The sequence below is a fragment of the Bufo gargarizans genome, chromosome 3 (genome assembly GCF_014858855.1).
Source record: "Bufo gargarizans isolate SCDJY-AF-19 chromosome 3, ASM1485885v1, whole genome shotgun sequence".
Classification (NCBI taxonomy): domain Eukaryota; kingdom Metazoa; phylum Chordata; class Amphibia; order Anura; family Bufonidae; genus Bufo; species Bufo gargarizans.
This window is the reverse complement of record NC_058082.1, coordinates 402,018,787-402,041,392: the sequence shown is the minus strand read 5'-3', so window position 1 is coordinate 402,041,392 and position 22,606 is coordinate 402,018,787. Positions and strand designations below refer to the sequence as shown.

At 45.3% G+C, this 22,606-nt stretch overlaps 1 protein-coding gene across 4 annotated transcripts; it reads right to left on the bottom strand.

Moving 5' to 3' along the window:
• Nucleotides 1-516: 516 nt before the first annotated feature.
• Nucleotides 517-22,606, bottom strand: NFYA (nuclear transcription factor Y subunit alpha). Of its 4 annotated transcripts, XM_044285987.1 has the most exons (10): nucleotides 22,493-22,606; nucleotides 13,796-13,895; nucleotides 10,044-10,187; nucleotides 9,282-9,413; nucleotides 9,090-9,195; nucleotides 8,664-8,812; nucleotides 8,409-8,582; nucleotides 4,720-4,821; nucleotides 983-1,024; nucleotides 517-901 (listed from the first exon to the last, which is right to left on the bottom strand). In XM_044285987.1, the coding sequence occupies exons 2-9, from the start codon at nucleotides 13,868-13,870 to the stop codon at nucleotides 1,007-1,009; spliced, it is 900 nt and encodes a 299-aa protein (XP_044141922.1). In that variant the 5' UTR covers nucleotides 13,871-13,895; nucleotides 22,493-22,606; the 3' UTR covers nucleotides 517-901; nucleotides 983-1,006. The 4 variants fall into 4 exon arrangements, with proteins under 4 accessions (XP_044141922.1, XP_044141918.1, XP_044141920.1 ...); XM_044285983.1 differs by lacking the exon at nucleotides 983-1,024; XM_044285985.1 differs by lacking the exons at nucleotides 983-1,024; nucleotides 22,493-22,606 and adding an exon at nucleotides 20,974-21,092.

Genomic DNA, 22,606 nt, shown 5'->3' with positions numbered 1-22,606 from the left:
TGCCAGTCCCTCTCTTTCCCTCTTCATGGACCGGGTCAGGTATCTAGTTACATTGTTTTCTTGACTGGCCTTGTTAATCAAGGAGGAGAGGAAAGGGCTGGCAGGAGGTGCAAGAGTGCACAGAGTGACCTGCCATGCCCTCCATGCACTAGGGGTACTTTCACACTTGCGTTTTTCTTTTCCGGTGTTGAGTTCCGTCCAAGGGGCTCTATACCGGAAAAGAACTGATCAATTCTATCCCCCTGCATTCTGAATGGAGAGCAATCCGTTCTGAAGACATCCTGTTCAGTCGTTTTGACTGTTCAGGATGGAAATAATACCGCAGCATGCTACGGTTTTATCTCCACCCCAAAAAACTAAACACTTGCCTGAATGCTGGATCTGGCATTTTTTTTCCATAGGAATGTATTAGTGCTGGATCCGGCATTCAAAATACCGCAATGCCGGATCCGTCCTTCCGGTCTGCGCAGACCCAAAAAAATAAAAATCTAAACTGTCTTTATGACAAACAGACGGATCAGTTTTTGCAATGCATTTGTAAGATGGATCAGGATCCTGATTAGTCTTAAAATGCAATCAGTTGGCATACGCTTTGCCAGACCAACTCTGCCGCAAGTGTAAAAGTAGCCTTAACTGCTTATTTACATAGAGATTAAAAGTATTTTCTCCAGAAAGACAATAGATCGCTATGTGAAAAGTATCATTACATTCAGCTGGGCTACAAGACTTGTGCCTGCTTTGACAGTAAAATTCCTGGCGACTGACTACCTTTATGGGCACAGTGCCATTTGGTTAAACGTAGGTCGAGGAAGGTTATAAATCTGACATAGTGGAAGTTATAAAGTCACTGTTCCAGCATGGCTGCATCATGTGTGTAAACTTCTCTTCCCTGAGATGAATCCTGCGGAAACAGAAAAATGAAAACATAGACCTAAACACCAAACACAAAAACTAAGATAACTAACTTCAGAAAAGGCTTTACCGTTCGATCGGCTCCATCTTATGTTTATTGAAACTCCACTTCCTGAATCATAAAAGAAAATATATTATGTAACAGAAGATTTCTCTCCCTTTTCATGTTCTTGTAAGAAAAAATATGTATAACAAAAAAAAAAAAAAAAAAAAAAAAAAAAGAAAATCTCTCTCTCTCTGAAATATTTAAAGAGTTCGTCCAAGACATTTAAAAATCTCGGACAAGCCCTAAAATATAATTGTCTTATAATCACCTCTTTATCCAGTGCTGTCCTCTGTGGCTCTCCTGCTGCTGTCTAGACAGCTGAGGACAGTAATTGTCTTCAGCAGTAACATGCCTTATCCAGGCCCGTCAATGCCACTTTGAAACAGCTGCAGGAAAACCGAACCGCAACGAAGGGTAAGGCTACTTTCACACTAGCGTTAATATTTTACGGTATTGAGATCCCTCATAGGGTCTCAATACCGGAAAAAAACGCTTCTGTTTTGTTCCGCTTCATTGTCAATGGGGACAAAACAGAACTGAATGCTCCAAAATACATTCCGTTCTCATACCGGCGAGCAAACCGCAGAATGCTGCAGTTTGCTTTCCATCCTGGGATGCGGAGCAAGACTGATTCATCATGACCCAGAATGCAAGTCAATGGAGACCGATCCGTTTTCTCACAGTCTGCCACAATAGAAAACGGATCCGTCCCTCATTGACTGTCAATGGAGTCTTGGGTATGTTAAGGATAATACAACCGGATCCGTTCATAACTGATGCAGATGGTTGTATTATCAGTAACAGAAGCGTTTTTGCTGAACCCTGCCGGATCCAGTAAAAATGAAGGGATGAAGATTTAATTATTTTATAATTTTTTAGGGTTTATCCGAGATTTTTAATTCTCTCTCACAATCCCTTTAAATAGGTAAGCAAAATGATAAGCAAGCAAAATTAAAGGCTATATCTCCCGTGCCTTTAAACACTGCCTTTCTGAACACAGGAAGAGCTAGTGGTTGCAGAATTACCTTCAATCTAGAGTTGTTGCGATACCAAATTTTTGATTCGGTTTCGATACCATGAAAAAGTATTGCGATACTCGATACCATTCGATACCAGGCGAAAAAAAATAAACCAAAAAAGCCACGTGCATTCCGCATGTTTAAAAATGGCGAATCGCGCAGTTTTTATTAATTTTTTTCTGTTCCGGCGTTCACCACCTAGATTTTTTTTTATATTTTAATAGTTTGGACTTTTCTGACGTGGCTATATGTAATATGTTTATTATTTATATATGTGAAATTGGGAAAAGGGGGTCATTTATACTTCATATTTTGGTGGGGGTTTTTTTTACTTTTTTTTTTTACACTTTTTATTTAATAACTATTTCCCCCCTTAGGCTACTTTCACACTAGCGTTCGGGTGTCCGCTTGTGAGCTCCGTTTGAAGGGGCTCACAAGCGGCCCCGAACGCATCCGTCCAGCCCTAATGCATTCTGAGTGGATGCGGATCCGCTCAGAATGCATCAGTCTGGCAGCGTTCAGCCTCCGCTCCGCTCAGCAGGCGGACACCTGAACGCTCCTTGCAGCGTTCGGGTGTCCGCCTGGCCGTGCGGAGGCAAGCGGATCCGTCCAGACTTACAATGGAAGTCAATGGGGACGGATCCGTTTGAAGATGACACAATATGGCTCAATCTTCAAACGGATCTGTCCCCCATTGACTTTCAATGTAAAAGTCTGGACGGATCCGTTCAGGCTACTTTCACAGTTAGAATTTTTTTTACAATATAATGCAGACGGATCCGTTCTGAACGGATCCACCGTCTGCATTATATGAGCGGATCCGTCTCAGACGGCTACGTTCTGAACGCAAGTGTGAAAGTAGCCTTAGGGGCTAGAACCTGGGATCTTTCATCCCTTGTCCTATTCAGCTCAGGGTGAATAGAACTTCACACTGTCCCTGCTGCTCTGTGCCTTGTGCACACAGCATCAGGGATGTTACCATGGCAACCAGGGCTTCTGTAGCGTCCTGGCTGCCATGGTAACTGATCGGAGCCCCAGGCTTACACAGCTGGGGCTCCAATCAGAAGCTGCCACTGCACCACCAATGAGGGGGAGGGGAGAGGTCCCTGTGGCCACTGCCACCAATGATTTTAATACTGGGGGGTTGAGAGGGGCCGGCGCACTGTGCCACCAATGATTTTAATGGGATGGGGGGTTGAGGGGCACACTGAAGCACCAATGATAAATTACCCCTTTATACAGGAGGCGGGTACTGGCAGATCAGCAGTTAACCCCTTAGGTGCCGCACCTGAGGGGTTAACTGCCTCTGATCGCAGCTCCCTGTCAGCGACAGGGTGCCGGCAATGCGATTCTGCTGCCGGCACCCGCCTCCTGTATTGTGTTAGACTGACTTTCACTATCAGGCCGCTCCGTTCGCCTGCAGTGCTCCATTACTGTCTCCTCTCCTGCTCCACATGCTGCTGATTACTATCGGAGCGATGGGAGGAGACATCAGCTTCACTAGTGGGCGTTCCTTCTTCCTGGCTGTAGCGCAGTCCAATCGCAGCGCAGGGAGAAGGAACGCCCACTAGTGAAGCTGATGTCTCCTCCCATTGCTCCGATAGTAATGAGCAGCATGTGGAGCAGGAGAGGAGACAGTAATGGGGCACAGCGGGCGAACGGAGCGGCGCCCAGGACTAATGGTGAGTGCTGAGACATCGCTGGGCGCCGCTCTGTGGGAAATGGGAATAGTCCTATTTGGTAGCGCAGTGCGCCCGCCCCTCCTCCGCCCCTCTATCCTCATTGGTGGCGCAGTGCGCCCGCCCCTCCCCCCCCTCTCTTCTCATTGGTGGCAGCAGCACAGGGGGAGGGAGGACAGCTTCCTTCTCCCTGTGCTGCTGAGAGAACATGAGCGCGCTGATAGCAGCGCGCTCATGTTCAGAGATACTAGGCTGCGCAGAAGCGCAGCCCAGTATCAAAAAAACGGAAATCCCGGTATCGTATCGATACCGGGACAAAAGTATCGATTGGGTATCGGAATTTCGATACCCGCAACAACCCTACTTCAATCATACACCAATTATTAACAATGGACATGCAACTACCCGATATTGTTTTATATACTGTATGTTTTTTTTTCCTCAACATTACCATGTACAGAAATAAACCAATCAAAATGTGTACAACACTTTAATGTCCTGATGGATTACTCCTTTTCCAAATCACAAACTATTTAATCGCTCCACAAGATAGGAAATAAAATATCAACTTTGAAAGGTCCAACTGCTGGGACTCCCATTCTGATTCTGTAAATAAGGGGTCCCCTGAGCGAAGCAGTAGTGCACGAGGCAACATTCACTTTTATGGGGCAGATGTAGACAGAACTTAGTGAACCTCAAAGAAGATAATAGATTAGTGGACGTGTGTACAGTGCTCCATTCAGATGGGATAAGGAGATGGGGGAGGGGGGATGCCTTCTTTAGCTTTCATGCTCCTTGGCTTTCATGCTAAAAATAAAATAATTCCTGCATAGTATACGGTTGTTACTGGATGCATCTGTAGGTGGCACTATTCGATCATAATATAAGGTATTTCGACGTATGCCAGCCTGAGTAAAGGAAAAACACCACTGCTTTGGCCTCTGTTGGGCCTCAGGTGAATGGTACCTACAGATACACTTCCCGATGCATTTACTAAACAGATACTGCACAACGCAGTGCAAATCAACCCTGTCTTGTAAGAACATAAACCATCAACAATTACCTGCAAGTGATGACCCTCTTTTTCTTTTGGGGAGAAGAAGCGTCCGCCATCTCCCCTTTTCCTGGCCATAGCATGGCGATGACGTGATTCATGCAAATATTTCTACAGGTCAGAAATAAATATTGTGTCATTGAAACACTGTCAACATCAAAATAGTAACACTATACTAACAATCCTTAACCCTTTCATGACCAAAGGTCATTGATGCCCTAGTGTCCAGGTCAAAATTTACAAATCTGACATGCGTCACTTTAAGTGGTAATAGCTTTGGAACACTTTTACTTATCCACGCCATTCTGAGACGGTTTTCTCGTGACACATTGTACTTCATGACAGTCATAAATTTGAGTCAATATATATCACCTTTATTTACGAAAAAAAAAAAATTACCAAAAAAATTGTAAAAATTTGCAATTTTTAAATTTCAATTTCTCTGCTTCTAAAACAGAAAGTGATACCTCATAAAATATTTATTACATAACATTCCCCACATGTCTACTTTATGTTGACATCATTTTGGAAATGTTATTTTATTTTTTTAGGATGTTAGAAGGCTTAGAAGCAATTCTTACAATTTTTAAGAAAATTTCCAAAACCCACTTTTTAAGGACTAGTTCAGGTCTGAAGTCACTTTGTGGGGCTTACATAGTGGAAACCCCCCATAAATTACCCCATTGTAGAAACTACACCCCTCAAGTTACTTAAAACCCTTTTTTGGAACAGTTTTCTATTAATTTTTTTTTACAGCGTTCATCTGAGGGGGTTAGGTCATGTGACAGTTTTATAGAGCAGATCGTTACGGACAGTGGCAATACCCAATATGTATACTTTTTCTTAATTTATTTAAAGGGATTCTGTCACCTCCCCTAACCCAAAATCCGATTTTAAAGCAGCCATGCAGCACAGCTTACCTTGATTAGGCTGTGCTCTTTTATCTTGTAATCCGTCCAGTAGTTTCTGCAAAAAACGACTTTTTGGGATATGCAAATGAGTCCTGAATGTGCCCAGAGGGGCGTTTTGTTCCTCTTAGATAGCCCAGGACCGCCTCTCTTACAGTGCCCAGCCGCCTTCCTTGCACTGTCTAACCGCCCCCAGCCTGCCACAGCCTCTCCTCCCCCTCCCTCACGGCCGAACGAACTCTCGCACAGGCGCAGTACCCACTGAGGGCTGCGCCTGTGCGATCTGCAGGAGACTGAGGGCAGGAGCTTCATCCTCGTCACTGGGCATGCGCCGAACCCAGTGACGTCCGATGCTCGCTCTTCCCTCAGTCAGCAGGGAAGAGCGAGCATCGGACGTCACTGGGCTCGGCGCATGCCCAGTGACGAGGATGAAGCTCCTGCCCTCAGTCTCCTGCTGATCGCACAGGCGCAGCCCTCAGTGGGTACTGCGCCTGTGCGAGAGTTCGTTCGGCCGTGAGGGAGGGGGAGGAGAGGCTGTGGCAGGCTGGGGGCGGTTAGACAGTGCAAGGAAGGCGGGCTGGGCACTGTAAGAGGGGCGGTACTGGGCTCTCTAAGAGGAACAAAACGCCCCTCTGGGCACATTCAGGGCTCGTTTTTTGCAGAAACTACTGGATGGATTACAAGATAAAAGAGCACAGTCTAATCAAGGTAAGCTGTGCTGCATGGCTGCTTTAAAACCGGATTTTGGGTTAGGGGAGGTGACAGAATCCCTTTAAGTTTTACACAATAATAGCATTTCTGAAACCAAAAAAATGATGTTTTAGTGTCTCCATAGTCTGAGAGCCATAGCTTTTTTATTTTTTGGGCGATTGTCTTAAATATGGGCTCATTTTTTGCGGGATGAGGTAACGGTTTGATTGGTACTATTTTGGGGTATATGCGCCTTTTTTGATCGCTTGGTGTTGCACTTTTTGTGATGTAAGGTGACAAAAATGGCTTATTTTTTGACACAGTTTTTATTTTTTATGGGGTTTATTGGACGGGGTTGATGATGTGATATATTTATAGAGATGGTCGTTACGGACACGGCGACACCTAATATGTGTGGTTTTTGTTTGGGGTATTTTTTGTTTGTTTTTTATAGGAAAAGGAAATTTATTTTTTACATTTTTATTTATTTAATTTTCACATTTTTTTTTTTATCAGTTCCCTCTTGGATCTTAAAGATCCAGTGGGGCTGATGGTTGTACTATACTTTGCAATGCTCTTGCATTGCAAAGTATAATACAATCAGATGCCTGTAGGTGGCAGCACTGGACGCCTATACCATGGCAACCGTACGCCTTTGCAAAGCGTCCGGTTGCCATGGCAACTATCAGGCGCTGCGATCGCAGCAGCCCTGATGGTTGAGAGAGAGGGAGGCCCCTCCCTCTATTAACCCCATGGATGCCACTACTGCGGCATCTATGGGGTTACAGCAGTGTCAGCATAGAGCTGACACACGCTGCTGATGGCGGCAGCTCAGGAATGGAGCCGCCGCCATCACACACACAAGGGGGACCTCATCGGGGGCAGGGGACAGCGGGCAGCGCTGGAAACGGGGGCAGCATTTCACTTATTACAGATCGCGGCAGGAAGGGGCGGACCGCATCGGGGGGGGGGGGGCAGGATAAGATGATGGACAAGAAGGGGGCACAGATCGGGGCAGGAGGGGGCGGACCGCATCGGGGGCAGGACAAGAACAAGGAGGGGGCACAGATCGGGGGCTTCAAGGGGGCACAGATCGGGGGCTTCAGGACACATTACTGATTTCAGGCTCTGATCTGCAGAGCGCAGATCAGAGCCTGAAACCGGCATTTTAACACTGCCGCGATACGATTGGTTAGTCTGCACAGACTAACCAATCGGATTGATTGCCGGCAAGGGGCCACTCTGATTGGTCCCTTGCCGGCATTACTGCACTGTATGCTGTCCGTGACAGCATACAGGGCAGGGGCAGAAGCTTTAATCCAAGCGCTTTGCAGCGCTTGGATTAAAGAGCTGCCAGAACGTATATATACACGTGGTAGCTGCACGGGGTATGTGCAGCTATCACGTATATATACAGATTGCAGTCGTGAAGGGGTTAAAAAGGCTGTCCGAGGATAGGTCCTCAATATCAGATTGGTAGGGCTCTGGCCTACCAGGACCCCCGCTGATCTGCTGTTTGAAGAAGACAAATCAAATATTAAACACACCTAAATCCCCTTTATTCCTTTAAAACAGTTCTCTTTTTGTAAAAAAATTTTTCCCTTCCGGTATGGAAAGATATTTTTACTGCTTATAAGTATACTGATCATACTGAAGTTCAGCAACTTACTGGATTTCATGTGGTAAAAAGGGGGTTCGTTAAAGGAACACTGAATCAATAAGCAAGAAAGCTGAGTAGCAAATTATCTGCAGCTGCAATAGGGACTAAATACTAAATCTACCTAAATAAATCCTTCTCCTCACTCCCAAATAGTGGCATAGCTAAGTAGATTTGCCTTTAGGGTCCTAGGAAAGTTGAGTTACCTGCACAGTGTGGCAGTGTGTACAGCTCCACAAGGCTTGTAATCAATCTTTCTAACAGTGGTGAATGTCATATTTGCCTACACAGTCTTGCCTTACTATTAGATTGGTGTGGACCATGTACTTCATGAAGCCCCCTCCCCCTTTTTAAATCTCCAACTTCATGGAGAATGCGTCACATACAAATTAGATGTACTGTCATTCATACTGTTAACGACATTGACCGCCATAACTACTCACTCTCCTCTCTTTGGGGATTTTGCCCTCAGCCTCTAATTTGGCTCTTGCCTGGCGCCTCTTCAGAATGCGATGATATTGCTTGGCGTTAACATATAATGGTTCCTCCTCCAGCATCTCAGCTCCTGGTAGAGGGATTCTTTGCAGAGCAGGGACAGAACTTGCACCAGGAACCATCTAAATAGGCAGAAGATTTCTTTAATAACAGGACAGCAACAAGAATTAGGAGAGAAAATACTATTACATCCCGATACCTACCATAACCATGCCCCCAGAGTTCATCACATTTCCCGTTACAGGTAGAGTAACAGTCACTGTTCCCTGGCTACTATTTGTGGTACTGGCGTTTCCTCCGGCTTGTACAATCTGGGCTCCTGCCAAGCTGGCAGCTGGTATAGTGATCATTCCTGTAACAGGGACTGTCACTTTAGGAAATAACACAAAATAGGAAACAGAGGGACAAAAGGGGAGGTCACACAGTTAATTCCTGGGAACCTCTAGTGTTCACCATGGACAAGACGACTAGTATAGATGGTGTATGTTGCCAACAGAAGGAAACAATTACAGAGAAGACAAAATGACAACTGGCATGGTTGGGGGAAGTGCATAGTCATGGTAAAAGTGGACAGAAATGGAGCATCCAGCTGATTGTCCTAAAAACCTAAATGAAAATGAATGACTTACCTTGCTGTAGAATTGTACCATCAGCATTCACTGGCTGGTAAACGATGGTTTGTCCTTCTGCTGTCTGTGCAACCTGCTGACCCTGAACAGCTATCTGCTGCTGACTCTGGACAGAAACAAGAAGAATTGCGGGTTATGTGAAAACTTCAGAATGAAAAGATGACGGTATTCTGTATTTAATAGCCCCCATACCTGACTCTGCCCTGCTGTGACCGCAGTCTGTGGCTGCTGAATGATTATTTGCTGTGGCTGGCCCTGCTGCGTTTGAAGCTGGACAGCCTGTCCTCCTTGGATCTGAATCTGCCCTTGCTGCACCAACTGGATCTGTTAGGAATACAGAAAAACAATGAGGGGCCTTTCACAAAAAATAAAATAAATATCCACAATATCAGGTATTAAAAATCTATGGCTCGTGTTTTGTGCTGCATTAAGCCTCATGCGCATAATTGTATTTTACATCCGTGTGCTAACCCCATTCTTTTATAGGAGCCCATGCACACCCTGTCCTAATCTGGTGCGTACTGCGGACAAGAGCTGTCCTTTTTATTGATGGCAGTGAGAAAAATGCAGAATGCACACAGAAGTCCAAAATACAGACAGTCGTGTGCATGAGGCCTAAGGACGACAGTAGGACGTCCATGCCGCGAACCACAAAGCATGGGCACCGGCCGTATGAATCCTGCATTGCGGACAGGACCCATTGGCTTGAATGGTCCACGATCCGCAACATATGGCAAAATATAGGAAGTGTCCTATCTTTTGAAATGCGGAGTACAGACCCAAATGCCTACGGAAAGGTATTCATAGTGCTTCTGATTCCTGCCTCCGCTCCTCACCATTTCTTGCAGATTGCGAACCCATTCCAAGTCATTTGCTGTCCGCAATATGGGCACAGATGGTCTACAGTCGTGTGAATAACCCCTAAATCATAAATTCTTAGTCCACAAAACATACCTGCTGAAGACCTTGGGATCCAGATACAGGAACTTGCATAAGAGTTTGACCTTGTCCACCCATTGCCTGAACCATAATTGGTTGTCCAGTAGAAGTAATCAGTTGACCGCCACTGACTTGTACCATTAGCGGCTGGCCTTGTACCTAAATGGAGAAAGTAACCTGGTGTTAGGCAGAAAACAAACTATATATAATGCTAATCCCAGAATCATACAGAACTACTGGCATTTTATTATCTTCAGGAACCTAGACTGCATACAGATGTTTTCTCTAACCACCTGATGTACATCAGGGACTACTTGCATTCCCCATGTATCTATTCTTATGACTCCTTGCTGTACTTTTCCTTTACTATTCCTGATAGATTTTAGGAATAAATGGCTAGCAGTCTAAAATGAAGGTACAGATGGGCGTTACCAGTTGGGAATGTGTCCCTGTACAGTCTGACATTATCCAATCAACTGGTAACACCCATCTGGACCTTTATTGCAAACTGCTAGCAATTCATGCATAACATCTAGCAGTAATAGAAAAGGAAAGGCACAAAACAGTCAGTAAAAAAGATGCCTTTGCCACCCACCCACCATCGTAGGAAAACTATAAAAACTGTAAATGTGTCTCCAATTTATTCTTCAGATCAAGCAAAACTGTCAGCACCATTAGGGAAAGCGTGAGACTTGTGGTACTACAGTTAATAAGAACAAAAATGTTATTCTATAGCAGGGGTACTCAATTGACGAAACGCATCCTAAATCTGGACCATGGGTGCCAGCTGTCCAGACCCCTGCATGTCATGATGTCAACTGACATCATGATGTCATGATGTCCACAAACATTTTTGTTGCGGCTCCATTCACTTCACTGGAGCCGCAAAAAATGAAAATTACTCCATGTTCATATGTCCGTTCTGCTAAAAAACAGAACATGCCCCATTATTGTCCGCATTACAGACAAGGACAGGAATGTTCTGTTAGGGACCAGCTGTTCCGTTCCACAAAATGCAGAAAGAATGCGGCCAGAACAGTGTTTTGCAGATCCATAATTTGCAGACCACAAAACATTTAACGGCTGTGTGCATGAGCCCTAAAACCATGGTGAAGCAGAGAACAGTCATCTCCCTGCTTTACCATTCCCCTGCCATAGGCAATTCAGGGCTATAAGCACGATGCAGTGACATCACGCCTGCTGCGCAGTAACAGCGCAGACCTGCTCCACTCTGTTCGTCAGGTGAACATGGGGTAGATTATTCAAATTGGGGGTGGGGGGGCAACTTAAGGGCATCATACTGCATGGAGGCAGGGCACTTGAAGCATAGGGGAACATAAAGTGACTCCCCACATAGTAGGATGCCCCTAAGGCTACTTTCACACTGGCGTTTTGGCTTTCCGTTTGTGAGGTCATTCAGGGCTCTCACAAGCGGTCCAAAACGGATCAGTTTTGCCCTAATGCATTCGGAATGGAAAAGGATCCACTCGGAATGCATCAGGTTTCCATCCGATTAGTCTCCATTCCAACGAAATTAAGGCAAACGGATCCGTCCTGGCACAAAATGTAAGTCAATGGGACGGATCCGTTTTCTCTGACAATAGAAAACTGTTCCGTCCCACACTGACTTTCAATAGAGTTCATGACGGATGCATGCGGTTGTATTATTGTAAAGGATCAGTTTTTGCCGATCCATGATGGATCCACGCAAAACGAGTGTGAAAGTAGCCTTAGGGCACTAAATGGGCAAGTGGACCTTAACGAAAAGTACTTGAGTACACCTGTCCTAGAACTTGGACCTCATCTATGGATTCTGAAACCAATTGTATTTGGATTTCCCTTGCAACAAATTACTCTCCAGTCAGAAGGTGTTTTGGTGTTACGTCACCCATCCACAGGATGAGTGATAAATACTAGGTCACAGCCTCAATTCTCAGAGCAGAGGGTCCGTTCATATCTATGGCCAGAGGACATTGGGACCCTCCCCCATCCCAGTACCGCTGGGGGTCCCGGCAGTTATTCCCCCACAGTTCAATATGCATCATCGTCCCTGTGGATAGGCAATTATAAGTACTAAGGGTACTTTCACCCTTGCAGCAGAGGATTCCGGCAGGCAGTTCCATCGCTGAAACTGCCTGCCGGATCAGTCAAAACATATGCAAACTGATGTCAGACGGATCAGGATCCTGATCAGTCTGACAAATGCTTTGAAATGCTGGATCCGTCTCTCCAGTGTCATCCAGAAAAATGTATCCGGCATTTATTTTTTTTCAAATTTTTTGCAGTCTGAGCATGGGCAGACCGCAAAAACTGATCCGTTTTGCAGGAACTCAGGGCCGGAATCGGCATTAATGCATGTCAAGGGGAAAAAATGCCGGATCCGGCATTCTGGCAAGTCTTACTTAATTTTGGACGGAGATAAAACCGCAGCATGATGTATTCTCTCCGCCCTGAAAAGGCAAAAAGACTGAACTGAAGACATCCTGAACGGATCGCTCTCCATTCAGAATGCATGGGGATAAAACTGATCAGTTCTCTTCCGGTATAGAGCCCCTAGGACAGAACTCTATGCCAGAAAAGAAAAACGCTAGTGTGAAAGTACCCTAATAACTACTTTTTGTGGGGATGAGTCCCCTTTAAAGCTGATAAACAGGAACTTTACACAACACTGAAAAAAGGAACTGTACCATGATAAAAATGGATAGAGTCATGCAAGATCAAAAACAAAAAGATACTATTAACCATGCAGACTCTGCCATATACCACCTCATGCATGTGACAACTTATACATCGACCAAATATGAAGACAACACATCCATGCCCCTATACACAAGACCGAAGAGGCAATGAGAAATTGAAATGCTCATGCATTCGTCAGACACAACTACCTGGAGGGTCTGTACTTGCTGTCCAGAGGCTGCTCCGACCTGAGCCTCGGTCTGTAACTGGACAGCAGTAACTGCACCAGGCTACGAAAAGGGAAAGGAACAAGAAAAGACAGCCTGACCATGAGACTGTACCAGGGGTCAAAAGTGAGACATCTTTCAACCAGGTTTCTTCACTAGTAAGGTTTATCTCACTACACAAACTGCTCCACAGTGGGAAAGTCATACCCAAGATGGATGGGTAATGTACACAAACCCAGATTTACCTCCATCCCACAAAACATTGCACCACTATCTCCTCACTGTGGTGTCGTAGGGATTTTTCAAATTAAAAAAAAATTTAAAGGAGTTGTCTTACTCATTCAGTTTTCCATCTCATTATACACTGCTTGTTTCCATGGTTACGACTCCCCCCTGCAATCCAGCAGTGGTGGTGGTGGTGCTTGCACACTATAGGAAAAATCACCAGCCTATGTGTGCCCCCACGGATCCAGCTAAGGAGGCCGGCACTTTTCCCTGTATTGTGCAAGCATGACCACCGCTGATGGATTATAGGGCGAAGTCATATCCATGGAAACGAGCAGTGTATAATGTGATGGAAAAATGAATCCAGACAGTAAAGGAAGCAATATGGACAATAACAATACATAAGTGCATTGTATTAACTCGGTCTACATAATAAACGCAACTTGCTGAAGGAACACAAAAAAATAAAATAAAAATAAGTCCTGCAGACAATAAGTGCTTAGAAAGAATTGGAAGGAGAAGAAAGAAAAACAAATATTGGGTCCTGAAAGCCCCAAATCAACCTGTACTTAAGGGGCTAAAGAGATATATATAAATATCAGCATCATACAACCATGTACAAGTTCAGGACCTCACCTGCTGCTGGATCTGCCCCGCCTGGACCACAATCTGTTCTGGAGAGCCATTGCTGCTTGTTGTGTACTGCTCCATCTGCAGTCCTGCAGTCTATGAGTATCTATGGAGATAAAAACATCAAAACGGTGATATAAGTTAGGTATGCCCTATACCAGTGATGGCTAACCTCTGGCACTCCAGCTGTGGTGAAACTACGACTCCCAGCATGCTCCATTCATTTCTGGGGAGTTTGAGAACAGCCAAGCAAGTGTGTATCTTGGGATTCGTAGTTTTGCCACAGCTGCAGGGCCGGAGGTTAGCCATCACAGGACTATACAATCCAACAACTGTAAGCCCATATCACCATATTGACTCTGTACTGGATGTAATCTAACACAGACATGCTCAAACCTTCTATAACCAACATCTGCTGTCAGAGGCCCTCATATGACTTTAATGTGTATTGCCACCTATTATTTATAATTTATAGGTTTACTATTTCTTTAACCACATAGAGCCCTTGTTACATCTCCTAACATGCAATCTCCACGTAAAATTCTGGATTATGTTCTTTAGTATTGCTACCAGAAGATATGAATGAACTACTAACAGTTTACAATGAAGGTCTAGATGCGCGTTACCAGTTTGGGTGGGTCCCTGTACAGTCCCACACTGGCAGGCAATAGCCTCCCCAGTGTCACCTGCAATGCTAGGGAGGCTTGCCTCTGTATGTTCTGACCTGCACGACGGGGAGAGGCAGTGGCGCCCGTGCAAGGGTCAGGAGCGACGTGGATGCCGGGGAGCGGGATAAGTATAACATAAGGCATTTCTTTTGTGTCATTAGATGACAGATAGAGATATACAAAGGATTTCAAGACAAAACATTTCTAAAACCACTACCGTATGTTTGTACTGTGAAAATGGATGCTACTTATGCAATGTATCTACTGGCTTTGCTCACCACAAGACTTCAACTAGAGCATATTTGAAGGCCTATTTTTTTTTTATTGCTGGTTCTATGGCACCATACTGCCAGAACATATACTTTTCTTCACAGAGGATTGTTGTAACAGCACGCAACATCGATCAGATGCCTGAAGACCACTCTAGTTGGTCTCCGGGATCTTCGCTGTGACCGCAGCCATATAATAGCAGGGCAGTCACAGCAATCTGCAGCACCACAAGGTTATAGTTTACAGCCAACCACCACGACATGTAAAGTTGGGAGGCGGTGGGTAAATATATTTTTAAAGAATTGCACCACCAATTATTCTACTTTATAATACTGGTGTTGGGGGGAGTTCGGTGCACTGCGCCACCAATTAATATAGTTTATGCTTAATACAAACGCAGGATGCGGGTTCCGGCCATATCCCATACCAGGTACCCAGCCCCTTTGACTGCGCGCTGCGATCTGCCGCTATTAACCCCTCAGGTGCCACACCTGACTGGTTAATAGCAGGGGATCGCAGCGCGCAGTCAAAGAGGCTGGGTGCCGGGTATGGGATATGGCCGACACCCGCAGCTCAGCCTGCGTTTGTATTAAGCATAAACTATATTAATTGGTGGCGCAGTGCACCGAACCCCCCCCCCCCCCCCCCCCCCCTTCCTTGCTATCAGCCCATTGGTGGCAGCAGCACAGGGGGAAGGGACTGCCTCCTTCTCCCCTCTGCTGTTGAGAAGAACATGGCACGCGCTGCCTTGTGTGTGAGAGGCAGAGCAGCGGAGGGTCTAGGCGCAAATGGCAACAAGACTATAAATTCTTGTCGCCATTTAGCAATTCTAAGTCGCATTTTAGCAATTCTAGTCGCCATCTGTTGCTCTGTCATAGCAACTGAACGGGGCCACTCCCTCTGCCTAACTTCACAGTTGTAACTGGCAACAGCATCTACAGGGTTAAATGACCAGGAACGGCATCATCACCAATCCCAGTCACTGCCAGTGATTGCCCGCCACCGCCTGGACTGACACGACTTATGGCACAGTCAGTTCCTGTCTGATGGTGGGTCTATTATACAGTACTGACATGATGTGAGCACAGTACAATACACCCACAATCAGATAGGAACTGACTGTACCATAAATGGTAACATATGGGGGCATTTCTCAAACTGGTGTAAAGTAGAACTGACTTAGTTGCCCATAGATTCCTCCTTTCATTTTCCAAAAGGAGCTGTCCAAAAGGAAAGGTGGAATCTGATTGGTTGCCATGAGCAACTAAGCCAGTTCTACTTTACACCAGTTTGAGAAATGACCCCAATAGTTTGTAAGGCTGAAAATATTTTACAGTGAGGAACATCTGCCCATAATTATTCATACCCCTGGCAAATTTTGACTTACTTTTATTCAACTAGCAAGTAATTTTTTGACGGGGAATGACATAGGTGTCTCCAAAGATAATAAGACGATGTACAAGAGGCATTATTGTGGAAAAAAATAAAAATTTCTCAGCTTTTATTTACAATTGATCAAAAAATACAAGATGGTCCGCACTGTAAAATCTCAGAGAATGTGGTCGGAAGCCAAAAGTGACACCTGTGCTGGCCAGGGGGATAGTTAGGTGAAAAAGAATCCAAGGATCACCACCGAGGCCACCCTGGTGAATCTGGGCTCTGCTGGTGGCAATGTCTCAAGGCGGACAATCCAACGGACACTGCACACTGCAGACTTCTCCAGATAAGGCACAGAAAAGCTCGCTTGGCCTTTGCAAAAGCTCATCTGGACAAAGAAGACGACTTCTGGTCTTCTGTGTTATGATCAGATGAAACAAAAATTGAATTGTTTTGTCACAATGATGTTTCCTTCATTTGGCGCAAAAAAGGAAAAGCCTTTAACCCAAAGAACACCATCCCCACTGTCAAACATGGTGGTGGGAACCTCATGCTTTGGGGGTGTTTTTCAGTCAATGGACCAGGGAACCTAATCACAGTAAACGGCACAATGAGAAAAGAGCAATACATGAGGATTCTCAACGACAACATCAGGCAGTCTGCAGAGAAACTTGGCCTTGGGCACCAGTGGACATTTCAGCATGACAATGACCCAAAACACACAGCAAAAGTGGTGAAGAAATAGTTAGCAGACAACAACATTAACATTTTGGAGTGGCCCAGCCAGAGTCCAGACTTGAATCCAATTGAGAATCTGTGGAGGGAGCTAAAGATCAGGGTGATGGCAAGAAAACCCTCCAACCTGAAAGATTTGGAGCTCATTGCTAAAGATGAATGGGCAAAAATACCTGTGGAGACATGCAAAAAGCTGGTCTGCAATTATAGGAAGCGTTTGATTGCTGTAATGGCCAATAAAGGCTTTTCTATTGATTATTGAGAAGGGTATGAATAATTTTGGACTGGACACTTTTTTTCTCAAATGTAAATAAAAGCTGAGAAACAGGGTGGATTTGATTTAAATCAAACCGATTTAAATCACTAGTCAGTAAGGCTTGATTTAAAGGGACTCTGTCACCAGTTTCTAACCCCCACTTTCAAAACTATTGTTCTGTCCATGAAGCCCTTGTGATTACTAAGGTGTTGTTATAAGCTAAATCTGCTGGCTCGTTTTGATAAAAAAAAAACTTTTATCTAACCTGTCAGTCATGTAGATAAGATGCCCAGGGCGTTTCTCCTGGTCTGAACATGCCGCCCGCCGCCGTTGGTGCCCAGCTCCTCCTCTGCTCTGAATTAGCCCCGCTTGAATGTCAAGAAATACGCCTCCGGCTCTCCCTCAGTCCCCCCTCCTTCTTTTCTAAGATCCCGCGCGTGCGGCAGTGTTCGCGTTATCGGGAGGTTGAGCGAAGTGCGCATGCGCACTTCGCTCAATGAGGCTGAATCGAAAAGTCCGCACGGGCGCATCAGGCACAGGCCTGTGCGCACGCGCGTGATCTTAGAAAAGAAGGAGGGGGGACTGAGGGAGAGCCGGAGGCGTATTTCTTGACATTCAGGCGGCGCTAATTCAGAGCAGAGGAGGAGCTGGGCACCAACGGCGGCGGCGGGCGGCATGTTCAGACCAGGAGAAACGCCCTGGGCACCTTATCTACATGACTGACAGGTTAGATAAAAGTTTTTTTATCAAAACGAGCCAGCAGATTTAGCTTATAACAACACCTTAGTAATCACAAGGGCTCCATGGACAGAACAATAGTTTTAAAAGTGGGGGTTAGAAACTGGTGACAGAGTCCCTTTAAATCATAGTTTTTTACATAAAGATTCATATTTGGACAATTTTTCTGTTGCACTTAGGAAGGAGAAAAATGTGTTTCTTTGGTCATCTTCATCACAGCACATCTCATGATGTTGCCTCATTCGGGCCACCAGGCATTGCATTTCTTTGTTGCAGTGTTTGCATTTTGCACACATGCCTGCCTTACCGATAGGTAAAGGAACTTCATTAAAATATTGCCAAACTGGGTCTCTTTTACGGCCTGCTGCCATTATAGTTTTTTTCCTCTAAGGAAAGAATGTGATAAACCTCAGGTCATACACACAAAAAGATCCAAAGACTTGTCTGTGAAGGTTCTCATTTATCCAGGTCATAGTATATCTGTAAAGAATAAATCAAGGCAACTGGACTTACTGTAGATTTCTTGAAAACGTTTCACTCGTTCTTCCAACGAGCTTTCTCAATTCTGAGTGACTGTACAAAAATTCTGGGAATAAATATGTAACTTAATCAACATCTGGTAATTATACCCAGCATTGGGTCAAAGGTGTTGATTCATTATCCTAATTGGAGTCAGTAGATGATAAAGACTTCCCAGAAAAAGGTGTCAAGACAGCATTGTATATGGCAGACAATAGATGTCTAACCCCCCCACCTCTATTCAAGCTTGGCTTCTCCATTTTTACGTAGATGGCCTCTTTCACGTACAATGCTGTCTTGACACCTTTTTCTGGGAAGTCTTTATCACCATATCAGACTATGGAACTCTCTGCCTGAGGAGGTGGTGATGGTGAGTACAATAAAGGAATTCAAGAGGGGCCTGGATGTATTTCTGGAGCGTAATAATATTACAGGCTATAGCTACTAGAGAGAGATCGTTGATCCAGTGATTTATTCTGATTGCCTGATTGGAGTCGGGAAGGAATTTTTATTCCCCTAAAGTGAGGAAAATTGGTTTCTACCTCACAGGTTTTTTTTGCCTTCCTCTGGATCAACTTGCAGGATGACAGGCCGAACTGGATGGACAAATGTCTTTTCGGCCTTATGTACTATGTTACTGACTCCAATTAGGATAATGAATCAACACCTTTGACCCAATGCTGGGTATAATTACCAGATGTTGATTAAGTTACATATTTATTCCCAGAATTTTTGTACAGTCACTCAGAATTGAGAAGGCTCGTTGGAAGAACGAGTGAAACGTTTTCAAGAAATCTACAGTACGTCCAGTTGCCTTGATTTATTCTTTACAGATGATCCAAAGACTTGTCTGTCTGTGGCTGTGCAGTACTGTGCTCAGAAAGTTTCACTTTAATTTTGTAGTACTCCTTGTCTGCTTGCCTTTTCCTCCTTACACTTAGTTTCACTTTCTTCTTGTGCAGATCTATTCCACTCCAAACAATCAGAAAAATATTGTTTATATTCTATTCACTGAACTTTAAACTTAGCACTGAAGGGATTGATTCTGTATTTATAGGTTTGTAGAAGTTAGTATTTAGATCTTTTTCTCAACTCTTTTCATGTTATAAATTCAGTTTTGAGAACTCCAAAATTAAACCATCTGTGATAATATCTTGTAGGCAGAGAAACTACCCAGTAATCTTACAAAAGCCTCTGGAAGAGCATGACATTGTGAATGGATTAATGGAATTTAACAAAAAATTAAACATATACAGCCTTATTCTACATAATTAAAAAAGTAATCTATTTCATAATGAAATAACCTTTGGCTGGTAATATATTTTCCTCAAAAAGCATTTTATATAAAAAAAATCTGATTTAAATAAAAAAAAATCTGATTTAAATTTTAAAAAAAATCTGATTTATTTTAAAAAAAAATCATTGATTTTTATCCACCCTGCTGAGAAATGGTTTTTTTTCCACAATAATGCCTCTTGTACATCGTCTTATCTTTTGGGAGACACCTATGTCATTTCCCGTCAAAAAATTACTTGCTGGTTGAATAAAAGTAACTTTAAGTCAAAATTTGCCAGGGGTATGAATAATTATGGGCAGCACTGGATGTCCATCCAGTCCAGCCTGTTGTCCTCCAAGTTGATCCAAAGGAAATCGCTACGATGAAGTCAGTTTGGGTCAGGGGAGCCACGGTCAGCCCAGGAGATTCAGCTGGCACACGGGTCATGTGACTGACTGCTCTGAACGCCCACAGTGCCGCTCCATCCTAGCACCAGGCGGTGACTGCAGTAGTGATGTTGGTAAACCTCAGTGCAGCCAATCACTGGTCTCAACCATCTCAGGCAGTATAGAGCTTAGGCTGGTGATTGGCTGAACTGATCACATGGTGTAAACAGGGCTGTCACTGCTGCAGAGAAAAACATGACATCAGAGCACCGGATCAGAGGGGGCTCAGATTGGTTTGTATCATTTTTTGGATTCTGAGACAAAAAAAAATAATAATAATATGAGGATGCAGCGGTTCTGAGCCTCTCAGTGCAGGGAGGGCGCCGATACCGGCTCAATCCTGTAGACGCATATACTCCTCTGTGACAGGGGAGGACAGCCGCCCTGCACTGGAATGTGCCTCAATAAGCCATCATTATTCCACCGTAATCCCAGGACCACCACTGAAACTGTGCAGGGATTCCCTACATAGAAGATATACTTGACTAGGTGGGTTTATTCAAAACAGAAGAGCCGTAGGGTGGTATGGATATGAGTTAGATGCAATTGTAATAGAAAACTGCAGCACTCTCCAGCCTTGATCTTTCCAAATTTTATTTCACCAATACAAATGCGACGCTTGAGAAAGATCACACAGATCGAAACGTCGCATTTGTATTGGTGAAATAAATTTTGGAAAGATCAAGGCTGGAGAGTGCTGCAGTTTTCTATTACAATTGCATCTGGATTTGGGGGAAGCACAAGACTGGCTTCTGACACAGCGAGCACCACCACAGTAAGGAACAACCATCATTCTTGTAGTGCTGCTACATTTTTCTTTTTTTTGCTATGGATATGAGTTAGCCTATAGTAACCGTTCCCAAAAAGTCACAATAATGCTCACAGCAGTGTACAGATACCTAGCTCAGACTTTAATAGTATTACACCTTTATATGTCCAGAGAAGTGTAATATCAGAGACGTAGTGGGGTCATACTGTCACAGCGCTCCAGGCGGCAGCCGAGAAATAAACTCTTGCTAACATGAACAAAAGCAACGTTTTATTGGAAGAAAAGGGAGGGGGGCAGTAACTATCAGCTGCAGGGGTTAAACAGAAATAATTACATGTATATATCACACTGGAATATATACACACAGAACATGCTAATGGCCACCCCAATATCTACTCAATCCATAGACCTTCTCTATCCACCCCCATAGCATGTACCACCAGGCTGACCACTACACCGCCATACCCTCACTACAGCCCTTCTACAAGAGGATGACCACTACACCGCCATACCCTCACCACATCCCTGGTACAGGAGGACAATGACTACAGTCATACCCTCACTACAGCCCTTCTACAAGAGGATGACCACTACACTGCCATACCCTCCGACACCAGGAAACCCTCATTAAAGATCATGTTAAGGACAACCACTACACTGTCATGCCCTCCCTAATGGAGGACGACCAGGACACCGCCATACCCTCAGTACAGCTCCTGGTACAGGAGGACGACCACGACACCGCCATACCCTCACTACAGCCCCTGGTACAGGAGGACGACCACTACACCGCCATACCCTCAGTACACCGCTCGTACAGGAGGACGAACACGGACACCGCCATACCCTCAGTACAGCCCCTGGTACAGGAGGACGACCACGCCATACCCTCACTACAGCCTCTGGTACAGGAGGACGACCACGCCATACCCTCACTACAGCCTCTGGTACAGGAGGACGACCACGACACTGCCATACCCTCACTACAGCCTCTGTACAGGAGGAGGACCACTACACCGCCATACCCTCAGTACACCGCTCGTACAGGAGGACGAACACGGACACCACCATACCCTCAGTACAGCCCCTGGTACAGGAGGACGACCACGCCATACCCTCACTACAGCCTCTGGTACAGGAGGACGACCACGACACTGCCATACCCTCACTACAGCCCCTGTGCAGGAGGCCGCCGACTACACCGCCATACCCTCCCTACAGCCCCTGTGCAGGAGGCCGCCGACTACACCGCCATACCCTCACTACAGCCCCTGTACAGGAAACCGCCGACTACACCGCCATAACCTCCCTACAGCCCCTGCACAGGAGGCCGCCGACTACACCGCCATACCCTCCCTACAGCCCCTGCACAGGAGGCCGCCGACTACACCGCCATACCCTCCCTACAGCCCCTGCACAGGAGGCCGCCTATCTAGAGGGACCGCACTGGCAGCAGCGTCACCACAGCTCTCCACACTGCAGCCCGAATACTAGATCACCAGGCGTCTTGTCCGGGAGATGCTGGCTTTGTCTGCCCGGATTGGCTATTTATGTTACTGCCTAATACATTGGTGTTATTGGCTGTGAGGCTTAGGTCATGTTTCTCCCTCCCCGTGGTGTTATTGGCTCTCTCCCCCGGTCCTACTCACCACCTCTCCCGGTCTCGGTTCTCCTCTCCGCTCTGATTGGTTCCAGAACCGGAGCACGGAGCCCAATCAGCGCTAGACACGCAAAATGGCGGAAGGACAAAGGCGCCGAAAAAC